This window comes from Rhinolophus sinicus, chromosome 14 (assembly GCF_057876585.1).
Source record: "Rhinolophus sinicus isolate RSI-liver-muscle chromosome 14, RSI-T2T, whole genome shotgun sequence".
Classification (NCBI taxonomy): Eukaryota; Metazoa; Chordata; class Mammalia; order Chiroptera; family Rhinolophidae; genus Rhinolophus; species Rhinolophus sinicus.
The window spans coordinates 38,835,386-38,858,085 of record NC_142514.1 but is presented as its reverse complement, the minus strand read 5'-3'; the positions used below and the strand labels follow the sequence as shown (position 1 = coordinate 38,858,085).

Genomic DNA, 22,700 nt, shown 5'->3' with positions numbered 1-22,700 from the left:
CATGTCAGTATATCAGATGAAGCACACTTATGAATAACACTTCCCTGGGACTCACATCAGCAAACACTTCTGCTGAAGGATTTCACATGTCCCATTGTTCATAGCTCCTGGCTCCTCCTACCCCCTCCCACCGTTTGTGGTTCCATGTCAAGTTCAAGAGCCTGGGGTATCCTAGATGAGCCTGGGTATTTAGCCTCCAAGGGTAGGTGTCTTTCTCCCACAACTTGCTTCTTCTTGCAATCACTTCATTGCCAAGCAAGAGTGAGTACAGGAACATGTTTGGGGAAGACTTTTGCAATAGGGTGCAGCTTCCAGGTTTTGGGAGGTTCTGGGAGGGAGGGAGAGAAAGTTAAAACAGTAATGATGTCAAGAAAGAGGCTGGAATCAGGATGCCCATATTCTAAACCTTGCCTTGCCCCCTGCTAGCTGCATAACCTAGTAAATCACCCCTCCTCTCCAAGCCTCAGCTTCTTCCCCTTGAAAATGGGTAAATAATACCGACTTTTAGGATTGTTGACAGTCATGAGTGAACATTTAGAATACTAGCACCATCTAATATTTCCTGATTGCACGCCACGTCAGGTACATGGCCAAGCGCCTTGTAGCTGTTATCTCATTTAATCCTCTGACAAACCTAGAGCTGTTGGAATGACTCCCATTTTAAAGACAAGGAAATCAAGATTTATAGAAGATCAATGACACAGCAGTAGGTGGCAGAACAAAGCCTCACACTTAGGCCTCTCTGTCCCCACAGGTAGAACTCTTCACCACCACACAAGAGTGGCCTGCAGTCCCAGCACAGGGCCTGGCACAATACAGACAGTTAACACATCTTCACTGTCGTTTCCCTGGCAGACCCTGTGTACTGAGAGAAAAACTGAAGTGATCATTCATTTAGCACGTCCTATGTGTGAAGTGCTCTACATATATACTTTGCTCTCAGTCTCATCCCAAAAAGATGGCATCATGACTCCCACTTTCCAAATGAAGAAATAGAGGTTCAGAGAGGTCAAATATCTTGCTAAGACCACACAGCAAGTAAGGACTAAAGTGGAGGTTGAACCAGGTCTTCCTTGGCCCCCATACCCATGTTCCCACCACCACATCACATTGTCTCTTGAGTAGGGAGCTGTCTAATGAGGTTGGTGTGTGGGGATATACAACCTCTTTCTCTGAACCCTCTTACATACTGCTCCTGATGCTTCTAGAGGCTAACACTCCACTCTCTGGGGCAAACTCTTCATCTTTCCCCAGCACCCCAGAGAAGAAATTTTGAGACAGACCCCTGAAGAAGTCTGACAGTGACTAGGGCTGGTCTCAGGACCTTTCCCTAGAGCAGATTACTGGAAGGGACCATCTTTTAGCCCTGGGAGTCCTGCTGTTCAGAAAGGGCACTGGGCAGAGGAAAACAGTGACTCAGGAGCCAGCTGAAGGCATTGGCAACAAATTGCTGACTTCCCAGTTTTGCTGTGGGCTGCCCAGTGCCTGGCCCTGTTTCTAATGGTAATTTGGGAAAGGAGGGAATGTGTGTAGGCGGCTCGCTGAGGGCTGGAGCTGACGGCTTCAAGTTAGGTTTCCTAAACCCACATCAACCTAGGAAACATTTACAGGAAAGAACGCCGCAGATGGGTGTGTGTGTGTGTGTGTGTGTGTGTGTGTGTGTGTAAGAGAGAAGCAGGCAGCAACTGAGAGGCAGAACGGTGAGAGAGACTGAGTGAGAGAGACAGACAAAGGAAAGGAGAGAGAGAAGCAGAAGTCAAAAGATATACAACAGCAAATGAGGCCGAGAGAGGACAGAGATAGGAGACAAAAATATGCAGGAAGGGAGAAAGAGAGAGAGAGGAAAACAGACAGATATATAAAAAGATAATTCATCCGTCAAGTACTTGTCAAGCACCTATTATGTGCCATGTGCTGTCCTAGGCATTGAAATGTGACAGTGGTCAAAACAGACAAAAATCTCTGTCCTCATGGGACGCTCTAGTGGGAGACTAGAGTAACCCAGAGAAACAGGTAAAAATCCAGAGAAATCACAGAAAGAGATAGAAAGGAAACTGTGTGGTGAGACCCAGAGATGGGTCAGAACGTGGAAACAGAAGATGCAGAGACAGATAGGGATACAGAAATAAAGAGTGATGGACCCGTAAGACAGAGACAGAGCAGAAGGACGAGGTGGAGCTCTGAGCCCAAGCAGATGGACAGCATTCCAGAGCTGAGAGAGGCAGAGCCCAGAGGGTATTGTATTAAGAAGCCCTTTACCTGTGAGGCTGCTTGGTGCCTTCTCACTCCCTGCCCCCAGTGTCCTCTGAGACAGGACCCCAGCCCTCAGTGACAGGGAGCATGTCTTGGGTTCCAGCGACATCAGCCTTGGAGATTGTGAGATGTGCTGGGGTCAAGCTCCCAGTCCCCCCACCCCTGGACCCATTGCTCAGGGCTCCCTGGCACTGAGCTGGCATTATCTGAGGTGCTCAACAAGCGTGTATTGACTTCAGGTACTTTCTCCTCACTATATGGATAGATGGGCACACTGAGGCCCCGGCTAATGCGCAGGATGGCTGCTGGGCCTCCTGGCTTGGGGGCAGCAAGGGAGGAGCACTGAACTGGGAGCCAGGATGCTGCAGTGTAGCCTCCGTTCCCCTCCTCGTAGCCGGTGGAGGGTGGGACACTGTGTAAGTCTCCTATAGCCTGACAATTGTGGAGTCTATGAGTCATGTGAGAGCAAGTTTTGGAAGAGACCTGTATTTGAAAGCTGGGACTTTGACGGTTGCTGATGTCTGTTTCCGTGGAAACGGGGTTCAGAATCAGAGGCTGAGCTTGTGAGCGTTGCTCTGGGTGCCCCAGATAGCTGGGGGAGAGGGCCACCTGCATCTCCTTCATCACCAGCCCCTGGCATCCCCTCAGCCCTACCATGGGCTGACCCCTGTGGGGGGGGGGGGGGCTAGAAAGGAGGTTTGGAACTTGGGGCTCCCAGGGACCTAACACATTGACTGAGCGCTCACTGGGTGCCCCGCCAGAGCACAGTGTCTGGCACACAGAAGGAATGGAATGAATGACTTAGATGAAGAAACCTTGTGATCTCCATGACACTCATTCTCAGGATAGACCTATTCTATCCCAACAAGGACCCTTTGTTCACTCAACACACATGTAAGCCAGCTACTGGGTGACATAGATGAACAGGAAACAGTCCTTGGCTTCCTTCAAGCTCCATGGGTGCCCAAGCTGAGCCCCAAGTGCCCAGGTGCTCATGAAGTCATTACAGAGGGGCACGAGAAGTTCCCTGGTCCTCCTTGCTTTCCATTGTACTCCTCCTGTGCCCCATGTGCCACCCCCTGATCCAACCGTGGTGCTCTAACATGGCATGTTGACTGTCCCATACCTCATGCAGCAACCTTGCCTGGGATCCCTTTACCATTGTTGCTCTGCCCAGCAAACTCCTGCTCAACCTTCAAAGCCCCAACTCCAAGCTTACCTCTGTTGCAAAGCCACCTACCCTAGACCGTGTGTGCCTTGAGGTCACAGGCCGAGTCTCCTCATCTCTGCGCTCCCAGAGAGGGTGAAGGTGTCCCTCCATCTGTGTTGAGTCCCTGCCCTTCTCAGGGACTTCGCTCTAACATTTCCCTCCATCCTCCACGCAGTACCTTCGGCCTTTCCCTCGCTACCCACTCCTTCTATCAGCGTTTACACAAGTTCTAGTCTCTCTGGTCTTCAACCAAAACACAGCAAAGCTCCTTCCCTCTGGAGCACTGGTCTGTCTCTTACCCCTTTCACAGTCAAACTTCCTGAAAGAGCTGTCTGCACATGCATCTCTATTTGTCTCCCCTCACCCCCAAAGGCTCCACCACCATGATCTGGTTTCTGTCCCCATTGCTGCCTTAAAACTGCTCTCACCAGCTAATCATGGCCTCTGCAGAGCTCTGTCTCTCATGCTCTCTGCTGCTACACCTCTCTTGAGCATTCGATATCCTACTTGAAGCACTGTTTTCCCTGGGCACCCAGCTGCCCAGATCGCCTCCCTGTTGGCCCCTCTGGGCAGGTCTCCTTCACTGCGTCACCCACCTTTCCTTCATCAGACCTGCTGCGGCTCCTCAGAGCTCTGTCTCTGCCAGCCTCTCCCTGAGAGCGCTTATCCACTCCATTATGGTCCAAGGAAGGCCACCTCCTGGAGGCCACCTTCCCTGACCCCCTGGACTCTCTTAGCATCCTTACAATATTCCCACAGGGGCCTGTGTCCTCCATTGTGACACTGGTCATGTGGCAGTGTAGAAAGGTACGAGAAGTGCCCTGGAGTGGTCTGCTCCCCCATAGGCTGCAAACTCCAGGGAGCACATCCGTCCCCAATGCCTGGGAACCTGGTGAGAATTGGGCTGCAGAGGGAGGCAAGAGCCAGGTAATAAAGGACTTTGAACTGTTTTGCTGGGGATCTTGGGCTTCGTCTTGTATGAGATAGGGAGCCACTAAAGAGTTTTGAGCAGGAGCGTGCCATGGTCACATCCGTGACTTAAACACATCCCCCTAGCGGGCAGGGGTGGGCAGATGGTTGGAGGAGAGTCTGAAGGCAGAGTGGTCAGTTGGGGGCTGTGCAATAATCTAGAGCTGGACGCAGCGAAGAGAGTGAGGGCGGTGGGGAGCAGACAGAATACGGGCTGCTTCCTAGATCCAGCTGACCAACCTTGGTGCTGGTGGATGGTGGAATAAGAAAAGGAACAAGACCCGCTCTCCGGTTTGTGGCCCAGGTAACTGCCCAAGTGCTGGTGCGGTGTCCAGAGATGGGGACTGAATAGGAATTAGATGGGGAGACATAATGAGTCCAGCTCTGGACATTTGGACTTTAAGGCACTTGAGGGACATTCAGGTGGGAATGCCTTGGCCCTAAACAGATGGGGGGCTGGTGCTGAGAAAAAGATGTGGAGTAGTTGAAGGGATTCAGGAGTCAACATGGCGGTTCAGGGGTGGTCAATGCTATGTGCATGGCTGAACTTGCCCAAAGAGAAAGGCAGGGTCAAAGACAGAGGCCGAGAGACGCCCATTTGTGGTAGATTTATTATTGTTCAGCAAATAGCCCCTTTCTGTGGGAGGCTTATACTTCCCTGCCCCACTGATGTCGGGGTGACCCTGGGATTTGGAAGCAGACATGGATATTTACACGGATTGGCTTGGCCTCTGGTCCTCTTCTCACCGACTCTGAAAAGAACATGCCAGGCAGACTCTGCCCTTCAGCCTGGGCCGCAGCAGGAAGACCCACGGAGCTGACTTGAGCTGTACCCCAAGGCAGCGCCACTCAGTTGACACAGACCTGTGAGTGAGAAATAAATGGCTTTTATTATGAGCCACTGAGATTTGGGGGGTTGTTTGTTATTTGTTATATAACCTTGTATCAGCAATAGCTTGACTAACACAATTGTAAGAGGAAGCTGGAGAAAAACAGAATCCTTTAAAGGATGACAGGAAGAACAGACAGAGGCAAAGGAAGGACATTAGGAGAGAGCAGAGTCCCTGAAACTGGGGGAGGAGGGAGTTTTAGCAGCATTCTGGGCTCTGATGCTCTGAGGCCCAGGTCCTAATGGTTTTGCACCACATCCAAATGTTTCTTCTTTCTCACAGGTTATGCCGAGGTCACCCCAGGGCTTAAATCTATATTCTAGATATTGATGACCCCCAGACTATATCTTCAGGCCAGACTTCTCTCCGGAGTTCCAGACTCATCCCTTATCTATCTCCTGGATACCTCTATCTGGCCATCGAATGGGCTTTTCAAACTCAACACATCCAAGACTGATCCCATCATACTCCCCACCCACAGACCTGCTTCCCTTCCGGGGTTGCCTGACTGGCAGCCCCATCAGCCACATCCGAAGCCTGGGGGTCAGCTTTGACAGCCTCACATCCCCTCAGCCACCGAGCCCAGGAAATGCTTATCCACCAGCTTCTCTCCATCTCCCCAGCCCCTCTCACCACACCTGCTGGGCCCCCTCACTCCCCACCAGGTTTGCCTCTTCCAGGTTTGCCCTCCGAGTGCTCTTTCTGAAGCAAAAATAGGGCATCCCCTGGTTAAAGCCCCTGCCTGCAGGACAAAGACCAAACTTCTTAGCAGGACACCCGAGCCCCTGAATGATCCAGTCTCAGTTGAATAAATTAACGCAGTCCCTTCTGTCTGAAACATATTCGAAACTTAACCCCCCCCCCACTCCCAACTCCCACTCAAACTGCAGTTTAGAGTTGACCTCCTCCAGCCAGCTTTCCCTGACCACCTCTACTCCACCCTATCCTACCCACACTGAGCTAGTTTAGATGCCACCCGCTGCAAGCACGCCTTTTGAAGCCTCATGACATCCTGTATTGGTCCCCTCTTGTGCCCTGCCTCATAGTTCTCATCCCAGTATATTTTTCCTTTCTCTTTCTTCTTTTTTAATTGTGGTAAAATATACATAACATACCATTTTAACCATTTTAAGTATACACTTTAGTGACATTAGATATATTCACATTGTTGTGCAACCATCATCACTATCCATCTCCAGAACTTTCTCATCTTCCCAAACCAAAACTTTGTAACAATTAGACAATAAGTTCCCCTTCTCCCTGTCCCCTGCCCAAGTCAACCACCATTGTAGTTTCTCTCTCTATGAATTTGATTACTTTAGGTAGCTCACATGAGTGGAGTCATACAATATTTGTACTTTTGTGTCTGCTTATTTCATTTAGCATAGTGTCTTCAAAGTTCACCCAGGTTGTAGCACGTGTCAGAACTGCATTCTTTTTTCAAGGCTGAATAATATTCCATTGTGTGGATATATCACATTTTGTTTTCCTATTTATCTGTCAGAGAACATTTAGGTTGTTTCTATCTTTGGGCTATTTTGAATAATGCTGATATGATCAGTGGTGTACAGATATGTTTGAGTGCTTGCTCTCATTATCTTGTGTATATTCCACCTAGAGGTAGAATTGGTGGGTCATATGGTACTTCTATGTTTAATTTTTTGAGATATCGCCGTACTATTTTCCATAATGGCTGCCCATTTTACATGCCCACCAATAGTGCACAAAAGTTCCAATTTCTCCACATGCTTACCAACACTTGTCATTTTCTTCTTTTTCTGCCTTCCTTCCTCCCTCCCTCCCTCCCTCTTTCCCTCCTTTCCTTCCTCCCTCCCTCCCTCCCTTCCACTCTTTCTCTCATTCTTTCTTTCTTTTCTGTCTAAGCACCTGCTTGGTGCCCCCACCCTACCCCATGCCAGGCATCATAATGGGCATGAAAGTGGTCAGCCCATTTTGACTCCAGCCATTGCTATAGTAACCTGCTTCCCACAGTGTTACCCAACAGCAGCTCCCCTCAGCTATGCCAAGGAACTCTTGTTTTCTGCTCTGGGGTTTCTCTGATACCATGGCAAGGGACACCTGTGGAACCACTGGGCATTCTGTTCCAGCCACAAGACTAGCTATCAATAACTCCACCTGGCAGGGCTTGTCCCTGCTGCAGAGACTTCTCTTCCCTGCCTGGAACATCCTCTCCGTCAATGGTTAACTCTTTCACATCCCTTAGAACTAAAATGTCACCTCCACAGAAAAGCCCTCTCTGACTACCACCTCCTTCTCCACAGGGTCAGACTCACTGCTATTTGGTCTTGCAGCATCCCCTACCTGGCAGTTTGTAATGACATATATATCTGTGTGCCTATTGAAGTAACACTCGTCTTTTCTGCTGGGCTGGAAGTTCCACATGGAAGGAGACTGCAGTCGGCTTGCTCACCACTGCATTCTCAGCACCTACCATGATGCCCACCCAGCCCGTATCAGAAAGCCTTTGTTAAATGAATTCTTTTAGTCAACATTTAACACATTTTTATTAAGTACCTGTTTTAAAAGTGGGCATAAAACTCCCACAGTGCTTAAATTCTAATGAGGGAAATAAGTAAGAAAAAAATAAGCAAACATAATATGTCAGGTGGTGATGGTTGCTATGGAGAAAAATAGAACAGGATAAGGGGGGCAGGTATCATTCCACAGAGGTTCATTAGGGGAGGGGCTCTGGGGATGTTTGATCAGGGTCCTGGAGGAAGTGAGTGGATGAGTGAAGCCTTGATCTGGAAGAAAGTGTTCCAGGAAGAGGGAACAGCATGAGCAAAGGTGAGAGAAAACAGAAACATGTAGGTCCAAGGCTGGGTAGAGGACGCAAGGGTAAGCTGTACCCTGGTACGGATGCTTCAGAAGACTTCATGGAGAACACGGTGGGAGTGAACTCAAGTCCCGGATCTTCTGGAGAGGAGGTGGGGGAGGCACAGCAGGAACCTGGGAAGGACAACAGCATCAGCTTCCTCTCCCCAGAGACCAGTGGCAGAACCTTGCCTTGTATTTTCTTGTACTTCCCAGCATTCCTGGCTCAGGGCTGAGCACTCAGTAGGTGCTTTCTAGATAGAACTAAGCCCATTCAAGAAGTTGCCTAAAACCGCTTTGCTGTGACAAGTTGGCGCAGGACAGACAGGTATGCGTCCATCAGAGGACATGTCAAAACACACTCGATTTTAAACATATCCACTTCCTTCTTCCTTAGTACCTCTCTGTTTGATGGCTCTGCTATGCTAACAACATCAGGAGTAACCATCTTTTTCAATTTATGAAACATTTCCCCAATTACTATCTCTGCTGAGCCTCCAGACAGCCTGCAAAGCTGCGATGCTCCACTGTCCAGCGGCCAGCATCCCAGCAGGTGCTTCTCCATCAGTGCCTGCACTTAGTCCGTCTGCCTGCTTCTGACACAGGTGTTAACACCCTCCTTTTACAGACAGTCTGAGAGAGGGGATGTCACCTGCTCAAAGGTCACCAGCAACACCTAAACCAGGTTAAAACCAGGTCTGGATTTTGCATTCCCCCCATGGAGGCCCCTGATCCCCTTGGGGGAACTTCTGCTAAAACCGGGGCTGACTAGCCGGGGCCCAGGTCTCCCCTGGTAGAGAGCAGCCCAAGTTTTTGACCAGAGTTGTCTCCACGCAATTCCAGTACCCAGTGTGCAGTGGGCAGGAGGGGGATGGGCCGAATGCTCAGTGTCCTTTCAATCAGCCCCCCAGGGGAGCCTCCATCCTCCCAGCAGCTGTGAGGAATACTGAAATATAGCTGGAACCAGGGAGAGGAAATGAGCTCCTCTAGCATCCTCGGCAGGCACAACTCCTGGGTTGAGCCCATGGGCCTGAAATCACTTTCCTTTAACTGCCATCCTCTGGGGGCCCCCACCAACCTAATCCCAGAGCCCAGGATTTCTGCCCTGCCCCAGTTTCTCTGAGAAGGAGTGGCCATTCTAGCGTAAGCTTGGAATTGACCTTTCCTTCTTCTCTCTCACCTGGCCTGCCCGTCTCTCCACATGCTGTTCACTCAGTTATTCACTTCTGTTCCTTTCACCACAGTTGCTAGGCCCTGGGGTCCACAGGTGATCACTCCCTGGCCAGTGGGGGGAACAACGTACACATGACCACACCCATGCAGTGTGGCCAACAGCAATCAGTTGTGATTGGGGGAGGCACAGGGGACACTTGGCCCAGACTGGGAGCTCAGAGGGGGCTTCCTGGAAAGGCTTTCTGGAGGAAGTGCTACCTGCCCAGGCTGGATTTTAGAAGAAGTGGTATGAGTCTGTTATAGGAAGCGGCTTTTGGACAGAAGATTTCACAACAGTGTAAACTCCACAGGGTAAGGAATTTGTTTATTACCCAGTGCCTAGAACAGTGCTTAGTACATAGTAGATGCTCAATAAACATGTCCTAAAAGAAAGAAAGGAAAAAAGGAAGGGAAAGAGGGAGAAAAAGAAGAAAGGAGGGTGTCAGGAAGAAAGAGAGGGAGAAAGAATGAATGAGTCTAGGGTGGATGTGTGAAACCACTTAGTACATTCTGGGATGGGAAAGTACAGTAGTTCCAGGGGGCCAGTAGCTTAGGTAGGTGAGGCTGGGGGAGTGACCTTATCTAATCCTACTGTTGGCGGTGTCCATTTCTTATCTCCCTACTCTGCCCAGAGCTACTTTGGGGATGCGACCATATTCCTCTTGTGGTCCCTGTAGCCCCTGGTGTGTTTGTTGAATGTTAACATGCACACAGGTATTGAACCTATGTTGGGTGCTGGAGACACATAGATGACTCAGAGTTAGTTCCTGCCTCCCCCACCCCGCCCCCTTCCCCTCAGTCTGGCCCAGGAGACAGACGGTAAACAACTGGCTACAACAATAGGCAGAACTAATGAGAGCTACTATGGAGCTTCATACAAAATGAGACCAAGCAGAGGGATGGAGGGGTGGGTTTTACTTCAGAAGTGAAAAGCAGGGGAGCATTGTGGAAGAGTAGCATTGGAGAGGATGTTAGCATTAAGAAATGGTCAAAGAAGGGGTCTGGGGTGGGAGGCTCTCCAGGGAGAGAAACCAGGTCCAAGGACTTGTTTCCATGTCAGTATACAAGACAAAGCACACTTATGAATAACACTTCCCTGGGACTCACATCAGCAGACGCTTCTGCTGAAGGAGGAGACTGGTGGATCCAGGGGGGAAAGATAGGTAGGGGTTTCAAATGGCATTCCTGAGTGTTTGGACTTGCTTCTGATGTGACTGCATTTTAGATCGTAGTGCCAGCAGCTGCACACCTAGTTGGGGCTACTGAATTGTCCTGCTTCCTGGGAACCCGTCAGCTCCCTTCTCTCCAGCAGGCTGGGGTGGGGTGGGGGGCTCCCTGCTCTCTCTGCCTGGGCCCTTCCACTGTCTCTTTTAGCTCCACCATGAACCTACTGAAACAGGGCTTCATTTTACATCAAACCCCAAGCAAAGGGACAGAGTGCTTGGCACAGGGTCCCCCAAAGCGACCCCTCTCGTCTTGCTACACACTCTGGAAGGAGGTGCTAGTCCTTTTTTCAGGGTGGGGAGTTGGGAAAGAAAACTATAGAAGGGAAATCAGCATGACAGAACATTAGACTCTCAAGAGATACTGAAGATCTCTTACTTCCCCATCCCCCCTTTCATTTGACAAATGAGGAAAATGATGCATAAACAGATATGCCTATGTTGCAGCCTTGACATTGATAGGGCATGGCCAACTTACTAGAGTCCCACACTAGTAGGGCCAGAGAAGGGCAGTGTTTTCCTTTAGTCAGGACCTAACCGATATAATTTGTGGGCCTTGCAGACCCAAGATGAGTCAGGCTTCTTGTGAGTCAGTCTGTTGACAAGCCATCCCTGGCCATTCCTAGCCCATCAAAAATAGAAGTCCAGGAGAAGGGTATGAACAGACCAATTTAATTAGTGTGGGCTCTAAGGTACCTTAAGTTAGCCCTATTAAATTAAACCGCCTAGGGGAAAAAAGTAACTGTAATTATTTCCTACTCTCCCCTATCGTTGTATTTCAACTCCCTCCCAACCTCCATGACTCTCTCATTCACAAAACAACCTTTAAACTAGAGGCTAAGCAGACTAGGGTTCAGTGTTTCCCTTTTTCTGCCCATCTTCTGTTAGCTCCAGGTCCTAACAGACAACAGAGTATGTCCAAAGGGGTCCATCGGGCCTGGCTGTATTCTAATTTAGGGAGGTTGTTACATGGAGAACATTATTCCAAAAAAAACACGCACCCAGAGTCTCCTTCCTCAACCAATGCAGATCTGTTTGCTGCGGGGCATTTCTTTTAAAAGCCCCTTTTCTCTTTTCTACAGATCAAAATAAGCAAACTTTAATAGTAGGGAATTATTCTTTATATTGTTGAAATCTAGTTCTGAGTTTTCCTACTTGAAACGTGTTTTCCCCAGGACACTGACCTATCCTTTAATTGTTTGGAGTGAGGCATGTTAGGGGGAGGGGCGTTACTTGTTTATTGGAACAGCACAGCTAAAAAAAAAAAAAAAAAAAAAAAAAAAAAATCAACCTAGGCTAACAGTTTCAAGGCTCCCCTAAAGATGTATCCAAACAGGCAGCCAATCAGCGCTTACACAGCTTTTTCTGCTTGACTCTTTTAAAGAGACAGTGCGGACAGTGTTTTACCACATTTAAAGGGAACCGCGCTCTAAAAACAGTCTGAAAATGGGGGAGTCCTCCCCTATTTCGCTTGTTTCTGGTCATCAGAGTCTCTAATGAGGAACTCACAGTGTGTCCTCGGGGTTTTCGACGTGGGCAGAAAGGAGTCAGCAGCATATAGCTGGGTCACTCTGCCAACCCCCCCCTCAATTTCCCATTGTACACCTGGGTCACTGACAATGGAAGCTTCCCCTCCCCCCATGCCTGACTCTCGTCACCCACTCCCCAATTTAGCTCCATTTATTTGAAGTTTGCAGATTTCTGTGGCGCGCATTCTGCGTCGCAGAGCGCCCAGGTGACGCCCCTCTACCCCAGAATGGCACCGTCTCCCGCGGAGAAGCCGAGGGGCTAACTTGCCAGGGCTGGCAGATCTTAGAAATTAGGGGGCAATCACTCTCCCTTCTCTTAGCCCAAGTCCCCCATCCCCTCCCCCAGGCTCCCCAAAGCACGCCAAGGGCCGTTTTCTCGCGGCTCCACTTTGGGGTTTTCCAAAGTATTTTAATGATCTAGTAAAGGAGTAGCCGCGCGCCTCGGCGCCGGCTCCAGCGCCCGACTCGCAGCGTGGAGCCCCCGACCCGGCGCTCGCAAGCTAGACTGGGAGAGAGAGAGTACCGGAGGCGGGGCGGACGGGAGGGCCGGGTTGGAGTCTGGGGAGGGGTCGGGGTCGGAGCCCGTGGGAGGGCAGCGAGGGGGAGGGGGAGTTAAGGACCGGACCAGCACGGGCAGCGGCGGGGGGAGGTGAGGGGCAGATAAGGGAGAGGGACGTGGCGAGAGGGAGCCCGCGGCCCTCGGCTTCGGGGTCCGCGCCCCCTCCCCGCCGACGCTGCCGCAGCGCCACTCCCCCCGCCCACCCCCAGTGGTCCACGCCGCGGAGAGCGCTGGTCAAACCCCCCTCCTCGCTAGGGCCGGGAGACCAGAACTCCCGCATCCCGATTCGTGTCCCCGCCCTACATCTACAGAAAAGAAGCTTGCGCCCCCGGATACCCCCGGTCCGCCCGCAGCAGCAGGGGTAGCAGCTTGGTAGAGGCAGCCAAGGCAGGGACTGCCGCTGCCGGGCGCTGACAGGGCGTCCCTCCCGGACCGCCCCGGACCCACCCCCTTATGTCGATTGGCCGGGGTGGCTATCAATCGCGGGACGTTGACGCCCGCCTCGCTCCCTCGCCGGGGTAGCCACGTTCGGTTGAGCTCCAAGTAGACCAGCGGCAGCGGCGGTGGCAGCGGTGCCGGAGGCGCAGAGGGCGGCGCAGGCGGAGCTGGGCGGGCGGGCGCGCGAGAGAGCCAGCGGGTAGCCGGGCCGGCGGACTAGCGGCGGCGGCGGCGGCACCGGCACCCCAGGCCGAGCCGGCGCGGGAGGAGTTCCAGGGCGATGGGGCCGCGGCCGGGGCTGACGCTTTGACAGCTGGAAAGAGCGCGGAGCCAGCGCCTGGGGGGGGCGGGAGGGGAGCGCGGCGAGGAGAGCGCGAGCGAGCGAGCGGGCGAGCGCCGGGGAGGGGGCCGGGAGCGAGGGGCAGCTCGGGAGCAGCCGGAGTGGTAGCGGCGGCGGCGGCCAGGCTCGGCGCCCTCTTCTCTGCAAACCATGTTTGCCAAAGGCAAAGGCTCAGCGGTGCCCTCGGACGGGCAGGCTCGAGAAAAGTAAGCCCTATTTTCCAAGTGGCCGCGGGGCTGCGGGATGGCGGGCGGTGGGAGGCAGGTGGGCGGGCGGGAGGGGGCTGCTGCACCCCGGGCTCCGGCGCCGCCTGCCTAGCCGCGTCTCCGAGGCCGCGGCGGGCGGCGTGGGAGAGAGCCCATTGTTGGGAGCCGGCGGAGGTTGGGGGGTCGGGGAAGGGGTGTCGGGGGACGCCACAGCGAGAGGGGGCACTTGGTGACTGCGGGGCGTGCCGGGCGCGGGAGCTCGCGGTGAGGGGTGGGCGAGGTCCCGTGAGCTAGCCGGGCGCCCGCCCCGTTCGGGGCGCACGCCGCGGTGGCTGCACTTTGCCCACCGGGCGCGGGCAGGGGGCGCGTGGCTTCTGCAGCCCCGAAGGTTCCTTTTGTCCGCCCGCGGCGTGAGGAGTGCGTGCCGGGGGCTTTGTTCGGCCGGGAGCGCTCTCCCGTCCCTGCCTTCGGCCTCGCTGCTGGCCCCATGTCCTCCGGGGCGCTGGGCTGGGCAGGGGCGGCGGCGCCGGCTTGGCCCTAGGCTTGGGGGACAGTTGTTTAGGGGGGAGGTGATGAGGGCGGCGCTTTGCTGCTCTCTCCAGAGCTCGCCGCACACCCCGGAGTCCAGGATTGAGTCTCTCCGGACACCCAAAGCTGGGGAGAGGGTGGCCAGCAGTGAGTCAGGAGAAGGAGGGAGGCTCGGGGGTTGGGTGGCTTGAGAGTTTGAGAGACCTAGGTGGGTTTGGAAGTCGCCACTTGGAAGTTCAAGTTTGGGGGCTGCTCTCCAGGCCCCCAGCAGTTTGAGGTAACTCGTCTCCTGATACCCCCTTACTGCTTGCACCCGCGGTTCCAGGCAGAACCGAGCTAGCTGCTTTACGTCTGGTCGGGCCACAATGGGACAGTGCAGACAGGGCTGGAAACCGGCTAGCAAGGTTCAGGAACGATGGCCCCTTGTGATCTGATGCCTTTCCTCTCTCTCTCTCCCTCCCCCCCTCTGTGCCCCCTGCCTACTTTCCAGGCTAGCTTTATACGTCTACGAATATTTACTGCACGTAGGAGCACAGAAATCTGCACAGACCTTCTTGTCCGAGGTGAGTGGAACTCCCCCCATCATCCAATTTCTTGACACCCCCTCCTCTGCACTATTCTTAGAGCCTTTGTTTTCAGGAGCAGCCACTGTGGCCACCATTTTGAATTTTTATCACCTTTTGGCATTTATTGTTAGTTGGTCTTCACAGCCTTTTGGCTCTGGGAAGCCCCCTGCCCACCCCTCCTCTCTGCTCTTCTAATCTGTCTTTGCTCTCTCCTTTCTAGATTCGATGGGAAAAAAACATCACGTTGGGAGAACCTCCTGGGTTTTTGCACTCGTGGTGGTGGTAAGTTTGTGTGATAGTTTGTGTGTGTGTGTGTGTGTGTGTTTTATTCTGAGTCCCAGGTCCAAGTGAACAAAGACGGGATGCCCGGAGCCAGCCCCCCATCCTGTGCCTTACCCTCAGCATTGCACAGAGCAGGGCACCTCTGGGCACTCAGACTAGGACCCCTGAAGGAGGAAAAGCGCAGAAGAGGCTGGTGCCTAAAGTTTTTAACTCTTTCCCCTCCCATTGAGAACCTACTAAATTGTGCCTGGTGTTTGGGTAGAAGCGCCTTACTTTTCCATCTCACTTGCAGCCACTGGGCAGGCTTGCAAAAACCTTGCAGGATTTTTGTCAATTCTGCATGCTGCTTTAATTAGAGGGAATGGGGGTGGGGCGGGGTGGGGTGGAAGGGGATACCAGGTCTGTTTTACAACTGGCCTGTCCTTTCTTTTTTCTACTGTGAGCTCAGAACCTTGAGAGAGAATCTACTGGGGCATTTTCCAGGCATGCTGAGAAAAAGCAAGAAAGAGTTGCCACTTCCTTTAAAGATACTGATTCAGACTGACTGGACCTTCCTCTCCTCTGTGGTCCCAACCCCCCTCCCCCAGCATCCCGAAAACCACAAAGTTTCATTTTACTGAGAACCTTAACAGGTCCCAGTTGACCTCTGAGTGCCTGTAGTTAGTTGGTAGTTAGGGGCTCTCTTATTTGAGACTGTCTCCCAGGCCCCTGGGCCCTGCAGGTGTGGGACTACTGCAGGTCTGGGCTGTGTTTGCTGCAGGCAGGAGGGATTGGGTCTGCGTGAGCTGGTCGCTGTGCCCTTAAGACCTGCGTGTTTTGTGGAGCCTTTGACATCCTTTTGAAAAGGAAAAGAAAGCAGAGTGGCTTTTGATATTTTGGTGGCATTCGGGAAAACGGAGTGCCATGTCTTGGGATCTTAGTGCCTTTACCTGACTACCAGCTCAGGTTACTGTTTCAAGTCTCTGAAATGCAGAGGGGGTGAAGTGTCTGTTCTAACTTGTGTAGGGAAGATGAGTTTTTAATTACTTCTGCCAACCTCGAAACTGCTGGCATTGGAGGCATTTGGTATGGATGGAGTAAGGATTCTACCTGTCAGAGTGGGTGATAGGTTATCTGAGGTTGTTTTTGGAGAGCAGTGTGTGGATGGGGTGGGCGGGTCTGACCATAAGTTTTGCAGAAACCTAGGCGTATCAGTAAAAGTTACTTAGAAGAGGCTGGGGGAGTTCATAGTGTTAGAAATCTTTAGTGTGTGGAGGAGTTAATCAGATATGTGCAGCTTCAGAGGACAGAAAGGAATGTTTTTGAGCCCCTCTCCCCCCCACCCTCTGCAGCTAATTAGAAGTCCCTGATTTTCCTCTTCTGTCCATAATCTCCCTGAAACTTCCCAGCCTGTCTGTTATATTGGACTCAGGCAGTGGTTGCTCTGGCTGTGTGGTCTCTTTTAGTTAGAAGTTGCTTCAGATGACTTGATACTGAGCAAATGACCACAGCTTCAGGGGTGGGAGGCAGCAGTCGGGGTGATCCAAAGATGGCCAGGCTACCTTATTCATACACCTTGAATGAGATGCTTGTTTGATGACTGGCAGAGCTGGCGGTTGCGATGGTGTCTCTTGTGCTGCTGTTTGTGATGGGGACAGGAGCACTGGACCAGGATGCAGAGTTCTGCTCTGGGGCTTATTTTACCCTTCAGTCATTTCCCATCCCTGGGCCTTGGGCTCTGGACCTGGAGAGGGTTTCTAAGGCCCCTTGTTAATACAATGACTATCCCGTGTTTGCATAGGATTTTATCGGTTGACAAAGGACTTGTATGTCTGTTCTCATGTAATGCAAAGTGTCAGAGTGACCATACAGAATCTTGGAGGGGGATGAGGCAGGGCTATCTAGGGCTCCCCCAACCAGGTCCCCCCTTTGCTGGCGCCGTGCCTCTCTGAGGGCTCTCTATTTCAATATGAAATGACAAGATACTTGATTGACCTTTTGCTAATTGATACATGTTCTTTGGTGGGCAGGAGTGGAGTGTTTCTTGCATAAGAATACCTTGGGGGAGGGGCTGACTGAAAGTGGAGGTGCAGTGGGAGGAGTGGGGGTATGGGCTTCTGGATTAAGAACTTGCCAGAATTACCGGGTTTGTTGCGCATATGAATTACAGTCCTGAATTTGACAATTTTTTTACTAAAGGCAGCTATTTTGGGTTGGGGGAGCAGTAAAAGGAGCACAGATGAGACAAGCGTGAATTCTCATTCAAATTCCTACCCATCCCGCCTGGGCATCCGTGGTGGGTTGTACTAACCTGTCCGAACTTCAGTGCCCCTGGTATAAAGTGGGGATAAATCTCTTGTCTTCCAGTGCTGTCGTGGTCACAAGCAGAATGGGGGTATGAGGTATTTCACACATAGTAGGAGGCTGATAGATGACAGCTGTTACTCCTAGTACAAAAGATTGGCTTGCCAGAAGAGGTTGGGTCCATTTTGTTTTCTAGGCTGAATTTGCCCAACGCAGGCTGGAAAGGTGGAGTTGAGCCTTTGGGAGATCTGGTGCTCTTAGCACCGTGTATTGTGCACTTGCCGTTGTGTACAGAAGTCATAATTAGTAACCTGATCTTATTTTATTTTTCAACTTGCAGCGTATTTTGGGACCTTTACTGTGCAGCTCCTGAAAGGCGAGACACTTGTGAACATTCAAGTGAAGCAAAAGCCTTTCATGATTACGTGAGTAACAAAATTTTAATCCTGGCAATAATTACAGGGTTGGATAGCTCTAACTTCTTCAGGACCAAAAGCAAATCCACGGCCAGTTGGCAGTGGGTTCTGTTTCCTCCGTGCCTTTCTTTTGCCCATCTCCCTGCTTCCCTTGCCCCATACCCTCCTCCAGCAGCGTTCTGACGTGGTGAACGGTATTTCATAATGTTGTAATTATGCAAAAGAGTGTAGATTCCTATCTGGAGAATTAAATGGCGTTGTGTAGGGCTCAACCATGTGAGGTTTATGTTCAGAGTGGACAGTTAGCTGGGAGGGGACTCTTTGGTGTTGGTTTAAAAAAAAACATGGGCCACAACCAAAAAAAGAAAAAAGCAAATACGAAACTTGTGTTTTGGAGTAGAAGGCGTGTTGAGTGAGAATTTGGTGAAATGGACTCCTGCATTGCTTTCCAGGGAGTGATCTTTCAAAATATGTTGTGTGTGTGTGTGTGTGTGTGTGTGTGTGTGTGTGGTGGGGGGTTCATGTTGTGTCCACCTAAGACAACGTCCACTTTGGTGTCCTTGGTTGGTCCATAATCATGTGTTCAAGATATCCTTGGGAAGATGGCTGATTTCATCACATTGTAGTGCTTCCTACTCTATCATTTGCCCTCTACCTGGATGAGTTTCCTAAGATTTATGAAATAAATGCTTATGAGAGAGATGTCTGCCACATACCCATCTCCAGTGGCAGTTCCCCTCAATCAAAAAAAATTGGCCTCCAAACCTGGGTTGGAGTCAGACTTTATGATCAGATGTGATAGGTTAGGATCTTCTGGGGAAGGTGGATGGGGAAGTGAAGGTCTTCCCAGCCTCTTTTCAGTCTCTGCTTCCTATTGGCTTTGAGAAGGTTAAGGGTGTGTGTGTGTGTCAGTCGTGCACACACACACGTGCACATAAGAGGTGATCTGTTTTGTCTTGTACTTCTGCATGAAGTGGGAAGGAATGGGCCCCAAGCTCTGGGGCATGGAAGTTGGTTTCTTGAATGTCATCAGGGCCCACCTACTTGACCAGGCCATCTGCGTCCCCTGCTTGCAGAGTTTGAAACTGGCCACTAGAACCCACTTGGTTGAGTTTCACAAGTGGTCAAATCCCATTACCATGAATATCTTTATGGTGACAATTTCTCCTGTAATATGAGGAGTTAGAGACTCAGCTGGAAGCTGCCTGGTTTTGAGAATATTCATCGTGATGACGTTCTGCTATGACTGAAAAGTTAATGCCCTTGAAGTGGGATGCTGAGGAAATTGACCAGGTCTCATGCCATTCTCCAGGGTTGAAAAAGAGAAGCTGGCAAATGGTACTTAATGGCGTGGTAAACTTAGCAGTGAAAGGTGAGGTGACTGGTGCACTTGTGATGTGGTTCTTCTGGGAAAATCTGTGGTGATTATCACAGGGTTTCCTGAGCTGGAGGTCGAGGGAGGAGGCTAAGGGGTACGTTAGCCATAGACAAATATTTGGTGAATTTCGCTGTTCTACCTAGTCAGTCTTATACCTTTTTCTTTTAAACCTATGGACAGCCAATTTTTGTGTGGCCGGTCTTTGACTGCTGTGGAAAATGGTTTTATTTTAAAGTGGGGGGGATGAGTAAGTGGTTATTTCAAATCAATCTCTTGATACAGGTTGTCTGTGCTGTCTTTTGAAGGTATCTTTCAGAGACGTTAATGATTTTCCACTAAGTTTAATGCTCTAGTAAATAATGTGTGACTCTGGTGGTTTGTGGTTTGGTCTGCCATCTTGAGATGGTATGGTGGCCGTGGAAGTTTGCATGGGTTGACTTTCAGTAATTTGTTAAGGAAGGGCAGCTGAATAGTGTAGAGATTGCTGAGGCGGGCATAGACATTTAGGAGATGCTACAAAAAGAGATGAGGTCACACTGATTGACGCCCAGGATTCACAGACTTTGGGGTCAAAACCCTTTTTCTGGATTGGGATCCATTTGCTGTTACGTGGCCTGAGAGTCAGGTCACGTGGGAGGAGGGATGGAGTGATGAACGGGGACAGTGAGGAAAGTCTCTGGGGAAGGAGTTAAGAGGTAGCATTGAGTTGTAGGGATGACAGACAAGCAACTGGAAAATTAAGAACTATTTAAGAAAATTAAGAAAAGATACCCTCTTTTATCTTTGTCTTTCTCAAATCTTCATGTGTTCTCTCTATTCCCATGGCTACTAGTTAGCCCTCGTTCCTTCCTGCTAGAATTATTACTATAGCCTTTCCTGGACTTCTTTCCTTTTGTCTAGAACGCATGCCACTCTTACCCACTTACATCCTATCCATCTTTTAAGTTCTCCTTCATGGAGGACTTTTATGATAGTGGTTTGCACACTCCAATCTCTCCTGAATGTCAGTGTCTATAGTAACCACGTGTAGAAAGCCTTTGTTGGATGCTTGCCGTGTTCCGGGCCCCTGTGCTGAGTGCTGTGGGTTCTGTGACCCTGTGACAGAAGGCATGTTGTTAACTCCATTTTGCAGATGAAGAAACTGAGGCACAGAGAGGTTAATTTATAGCTTGTAGATGACTTAGGATTCAAACACACATCCTCACTGACTCCGGAATTGGTGCTCCCAACCCCACCAAGGCTCGGCCTCACAGGTTCAGGTATCATTTGTTTGCACCCACTCTTAAGTTCTCATTCAGGCTTTTCTTTTCCAGCCATAGCTTCTAAATTTTTTCCATGCCAGAGACGATTCATCCACAGAGCTATTCATCTCTGTAGCTCCCACAATACCTTGCCCATAGTAGGTACGCATGCTAATTGAATGAAGAGGTAAAGAACTACGGGTAAGAAAAAATAGGTGATTTGGGGTCAGTGAGTAACCTGGTCTAGAACAGCCAGTGGAATAGTGGAAGGTGTTTTTTCAGTGACCTCATTTTGCTGGGTGATCTGGAGTCAGTGATTTAACGCGGGTTAACTAGTTAATGAGGGTTAACTAGTTATCTTAAGTCCTCTTTAGAAGGTAAAGTGGAGTGTAAATAAGAGGGCAGTAACTGGCCTTCCGTTTTCGAGCAAGGAAATTCAAAGATTCTCATGGCTTGTGGGGGAGTCTGTGCAGCCTGGGTACAGGCCTGGGCCTTGGGTAATAAGTAGTAAGTGCTCGCAGGGTTGGGATGAGGAGGGAATGACCGACTCCTTCGGTGCTGGAAAGGTCCTCTGTCGATTCAGAAGATCCTGGTCTCAGCTCTCTTAGGGAAATGATTTTGTGTTCCTGGCAAGTTGTCTCCCCTTCCTGATGGATCAGGTTGATCTCAGAGGCTCTTTTCAGGTCAAGGCCAGGTTATAGGGCCTGGAATAAACCAGGTGACTCAGCAGGGAGGGAGTTTAAATTTTCTTTGAATTGGTAAGTTTTTATTTGAGTCACAGTCTATTTTCCCCCACACATCTGGCAACTTCAGGTTTCTTGGCTCATTGTTCATAAGCCCGAGCGCCCTGATGTTGACCACATAAAACGTGGGACGGTACCCAGAGTGGACGTTTCTGAGAAATTGGTTTGCCTTAAGTCAGGGGAGGCTCAGGAGGACCCTCCCTGCCTATGGTTTTCTTGCTCTTCCCCTCTAGTCAGAGCAGTGGTTCTCAGAGTGTTGATGAAAACCCTTAGGGTCCCATTGGGTTTTCTTAGACATTGTTGTCTGGGTCCCGGCCTTTTGTGCAGTGCATACTCCCACCTGTCAACTGTGTCTCTTACTGTGGTCCCAGTGGTGTCCTGGTGATTTTCTTCACTTTGACCTCCTCTAGGGCCTGTGGGGTTGGTAGAAGTTTCTTGGGTGCCTTCTCAACTACCAGCCCTCCTTGTGGTAGCTAATTTTGTATTTTCCTTTTGGTGGCAAGAAGTGAGTGGAGGAGGTAAGGCCCTGAAGTGGTGTCTGAGAGCTAGAGAGCATTGATGGTTCCTTGCACTGTTCATGTTGCTGTGTTTTTCATGATACTTTTTCAGTACGTGATTGTGGTTTGGCCTCACAGCTGCCTTGTTGGTCAGGTTTTATTATTAAATCTTATCCCCATTCTACAGATGAGGAAACCGAGGCCTGGAGTTTACATGGTTTGTCCAAGGGCATATAGCCGCGGGGTGGCAGAGCTGGGACTAGGCCTCGGTCTTAGATTCTTTCTCTGAGCTTTTGGTAACACTCATTTGATACAGAATCCCTGCAAAACAGAGAGAAGGTGTTTGCATTTGACCCAGAGTGTGCCCATATATATTCACTGAAGAAATGAATTTAGCAGAGAATTAAATGGACATTCCTGACAGGTGCATTGCAGAGTCACTGGCAGAGGTGGGACTTGAGCTCTGGGAAGGGAGTCTTTTATGGTGCAGTGGCGCTTTTGGCAGGGAAAATGTGATAAAAGGTATGGCCTTTCCTTCCAGAAAATACATGTGTCCCCACAAAGGAGACTTTGTGTATGATTTCAGGAGTTGTACGGACTGCCCCAAATCCCAAGCCCCCTTTGATCCCTAGTGAAGAACTTGGAGTGTGTAGTGGACATGGAGTCCCATGACCTTGGGGAGTCTTGAGCCTCAGTTTCCCTGCTCTGAAGACCTCTGTGAGCTCCCAACTTGGCCTCCCTCAGTGGGCCTGGCTCCCTTACGCCTATGCCCCCACCCACTCAGAAGGACTCTGCGGACCCTCCACTCCATGCTGTGAGCCTGTGTCTTTAGGCAGGTTGGTTAAGGAAGAAAGTGCCCCAGAGTCCTGGGCGTGCATGGGAATGGAGGTATTTGTGGCTCAGTGGCAGGGGTCCAGCAGCGTCCTTGGTGGGTTTGAAATAGCAAAGTGATATTTGAGAGGGCTCTCCTTGGATGTGCTGAGCTGAGGTTCCTGCCAGGCGGGGAGTGTCCGTGCCTGCCAGAGCCTTTTGGGGGCAGGGGCATGAGACGGTGGCAGTGCAGGCAGAATGGGAGGAGAAAGCCACAGCTGGGCTCCGGGTA

General features: G+C 50.8%; 1 protein-coding gene across 4 annotated transcripts in view; it reads left to right on the top strand.

Annotated features, from left to right (window-relative positions):
* Positions 1 to 13,047: 13,047 nt before the first annotated feature.
* SSBP3 (single stranded DNA binding protein 3) overlaps positions 13,048 to 22,700 on the top strand; it is a 154,933-nt gene continuing 145,280 nt past the window's right edge. The window contains exons 1-4 of one of the 4 annotated variants that reach the window (XM_074334759.2): positions 13,048 to 13,664; positions 14,683 to 14,755; positions 14,979 to 15,040; positions 17,664 to 17,748. In XM_074334759.2, coding sequence (XP_074190860.1) covers positions 13,609 to 13,664; positions 14,683 to 14,755; positions 14,979 to 15,040; positions 17,664 to 17,748 — 276 coding nt within the window. In that variant the 5' untranslated portion in view covers positions 13,048 to 13,608. The remainder of the gene's footprint in view (positions 13,665 to 14,682; positions 14,756 to 14,978; positions 15,041 to 17,663; positions 17,749 to 22,700) is intronic. The other 3 variants (XM_074334761.2, XM_074334760.2, XM_074334762.2) reach the window with 3 other exon arrangements.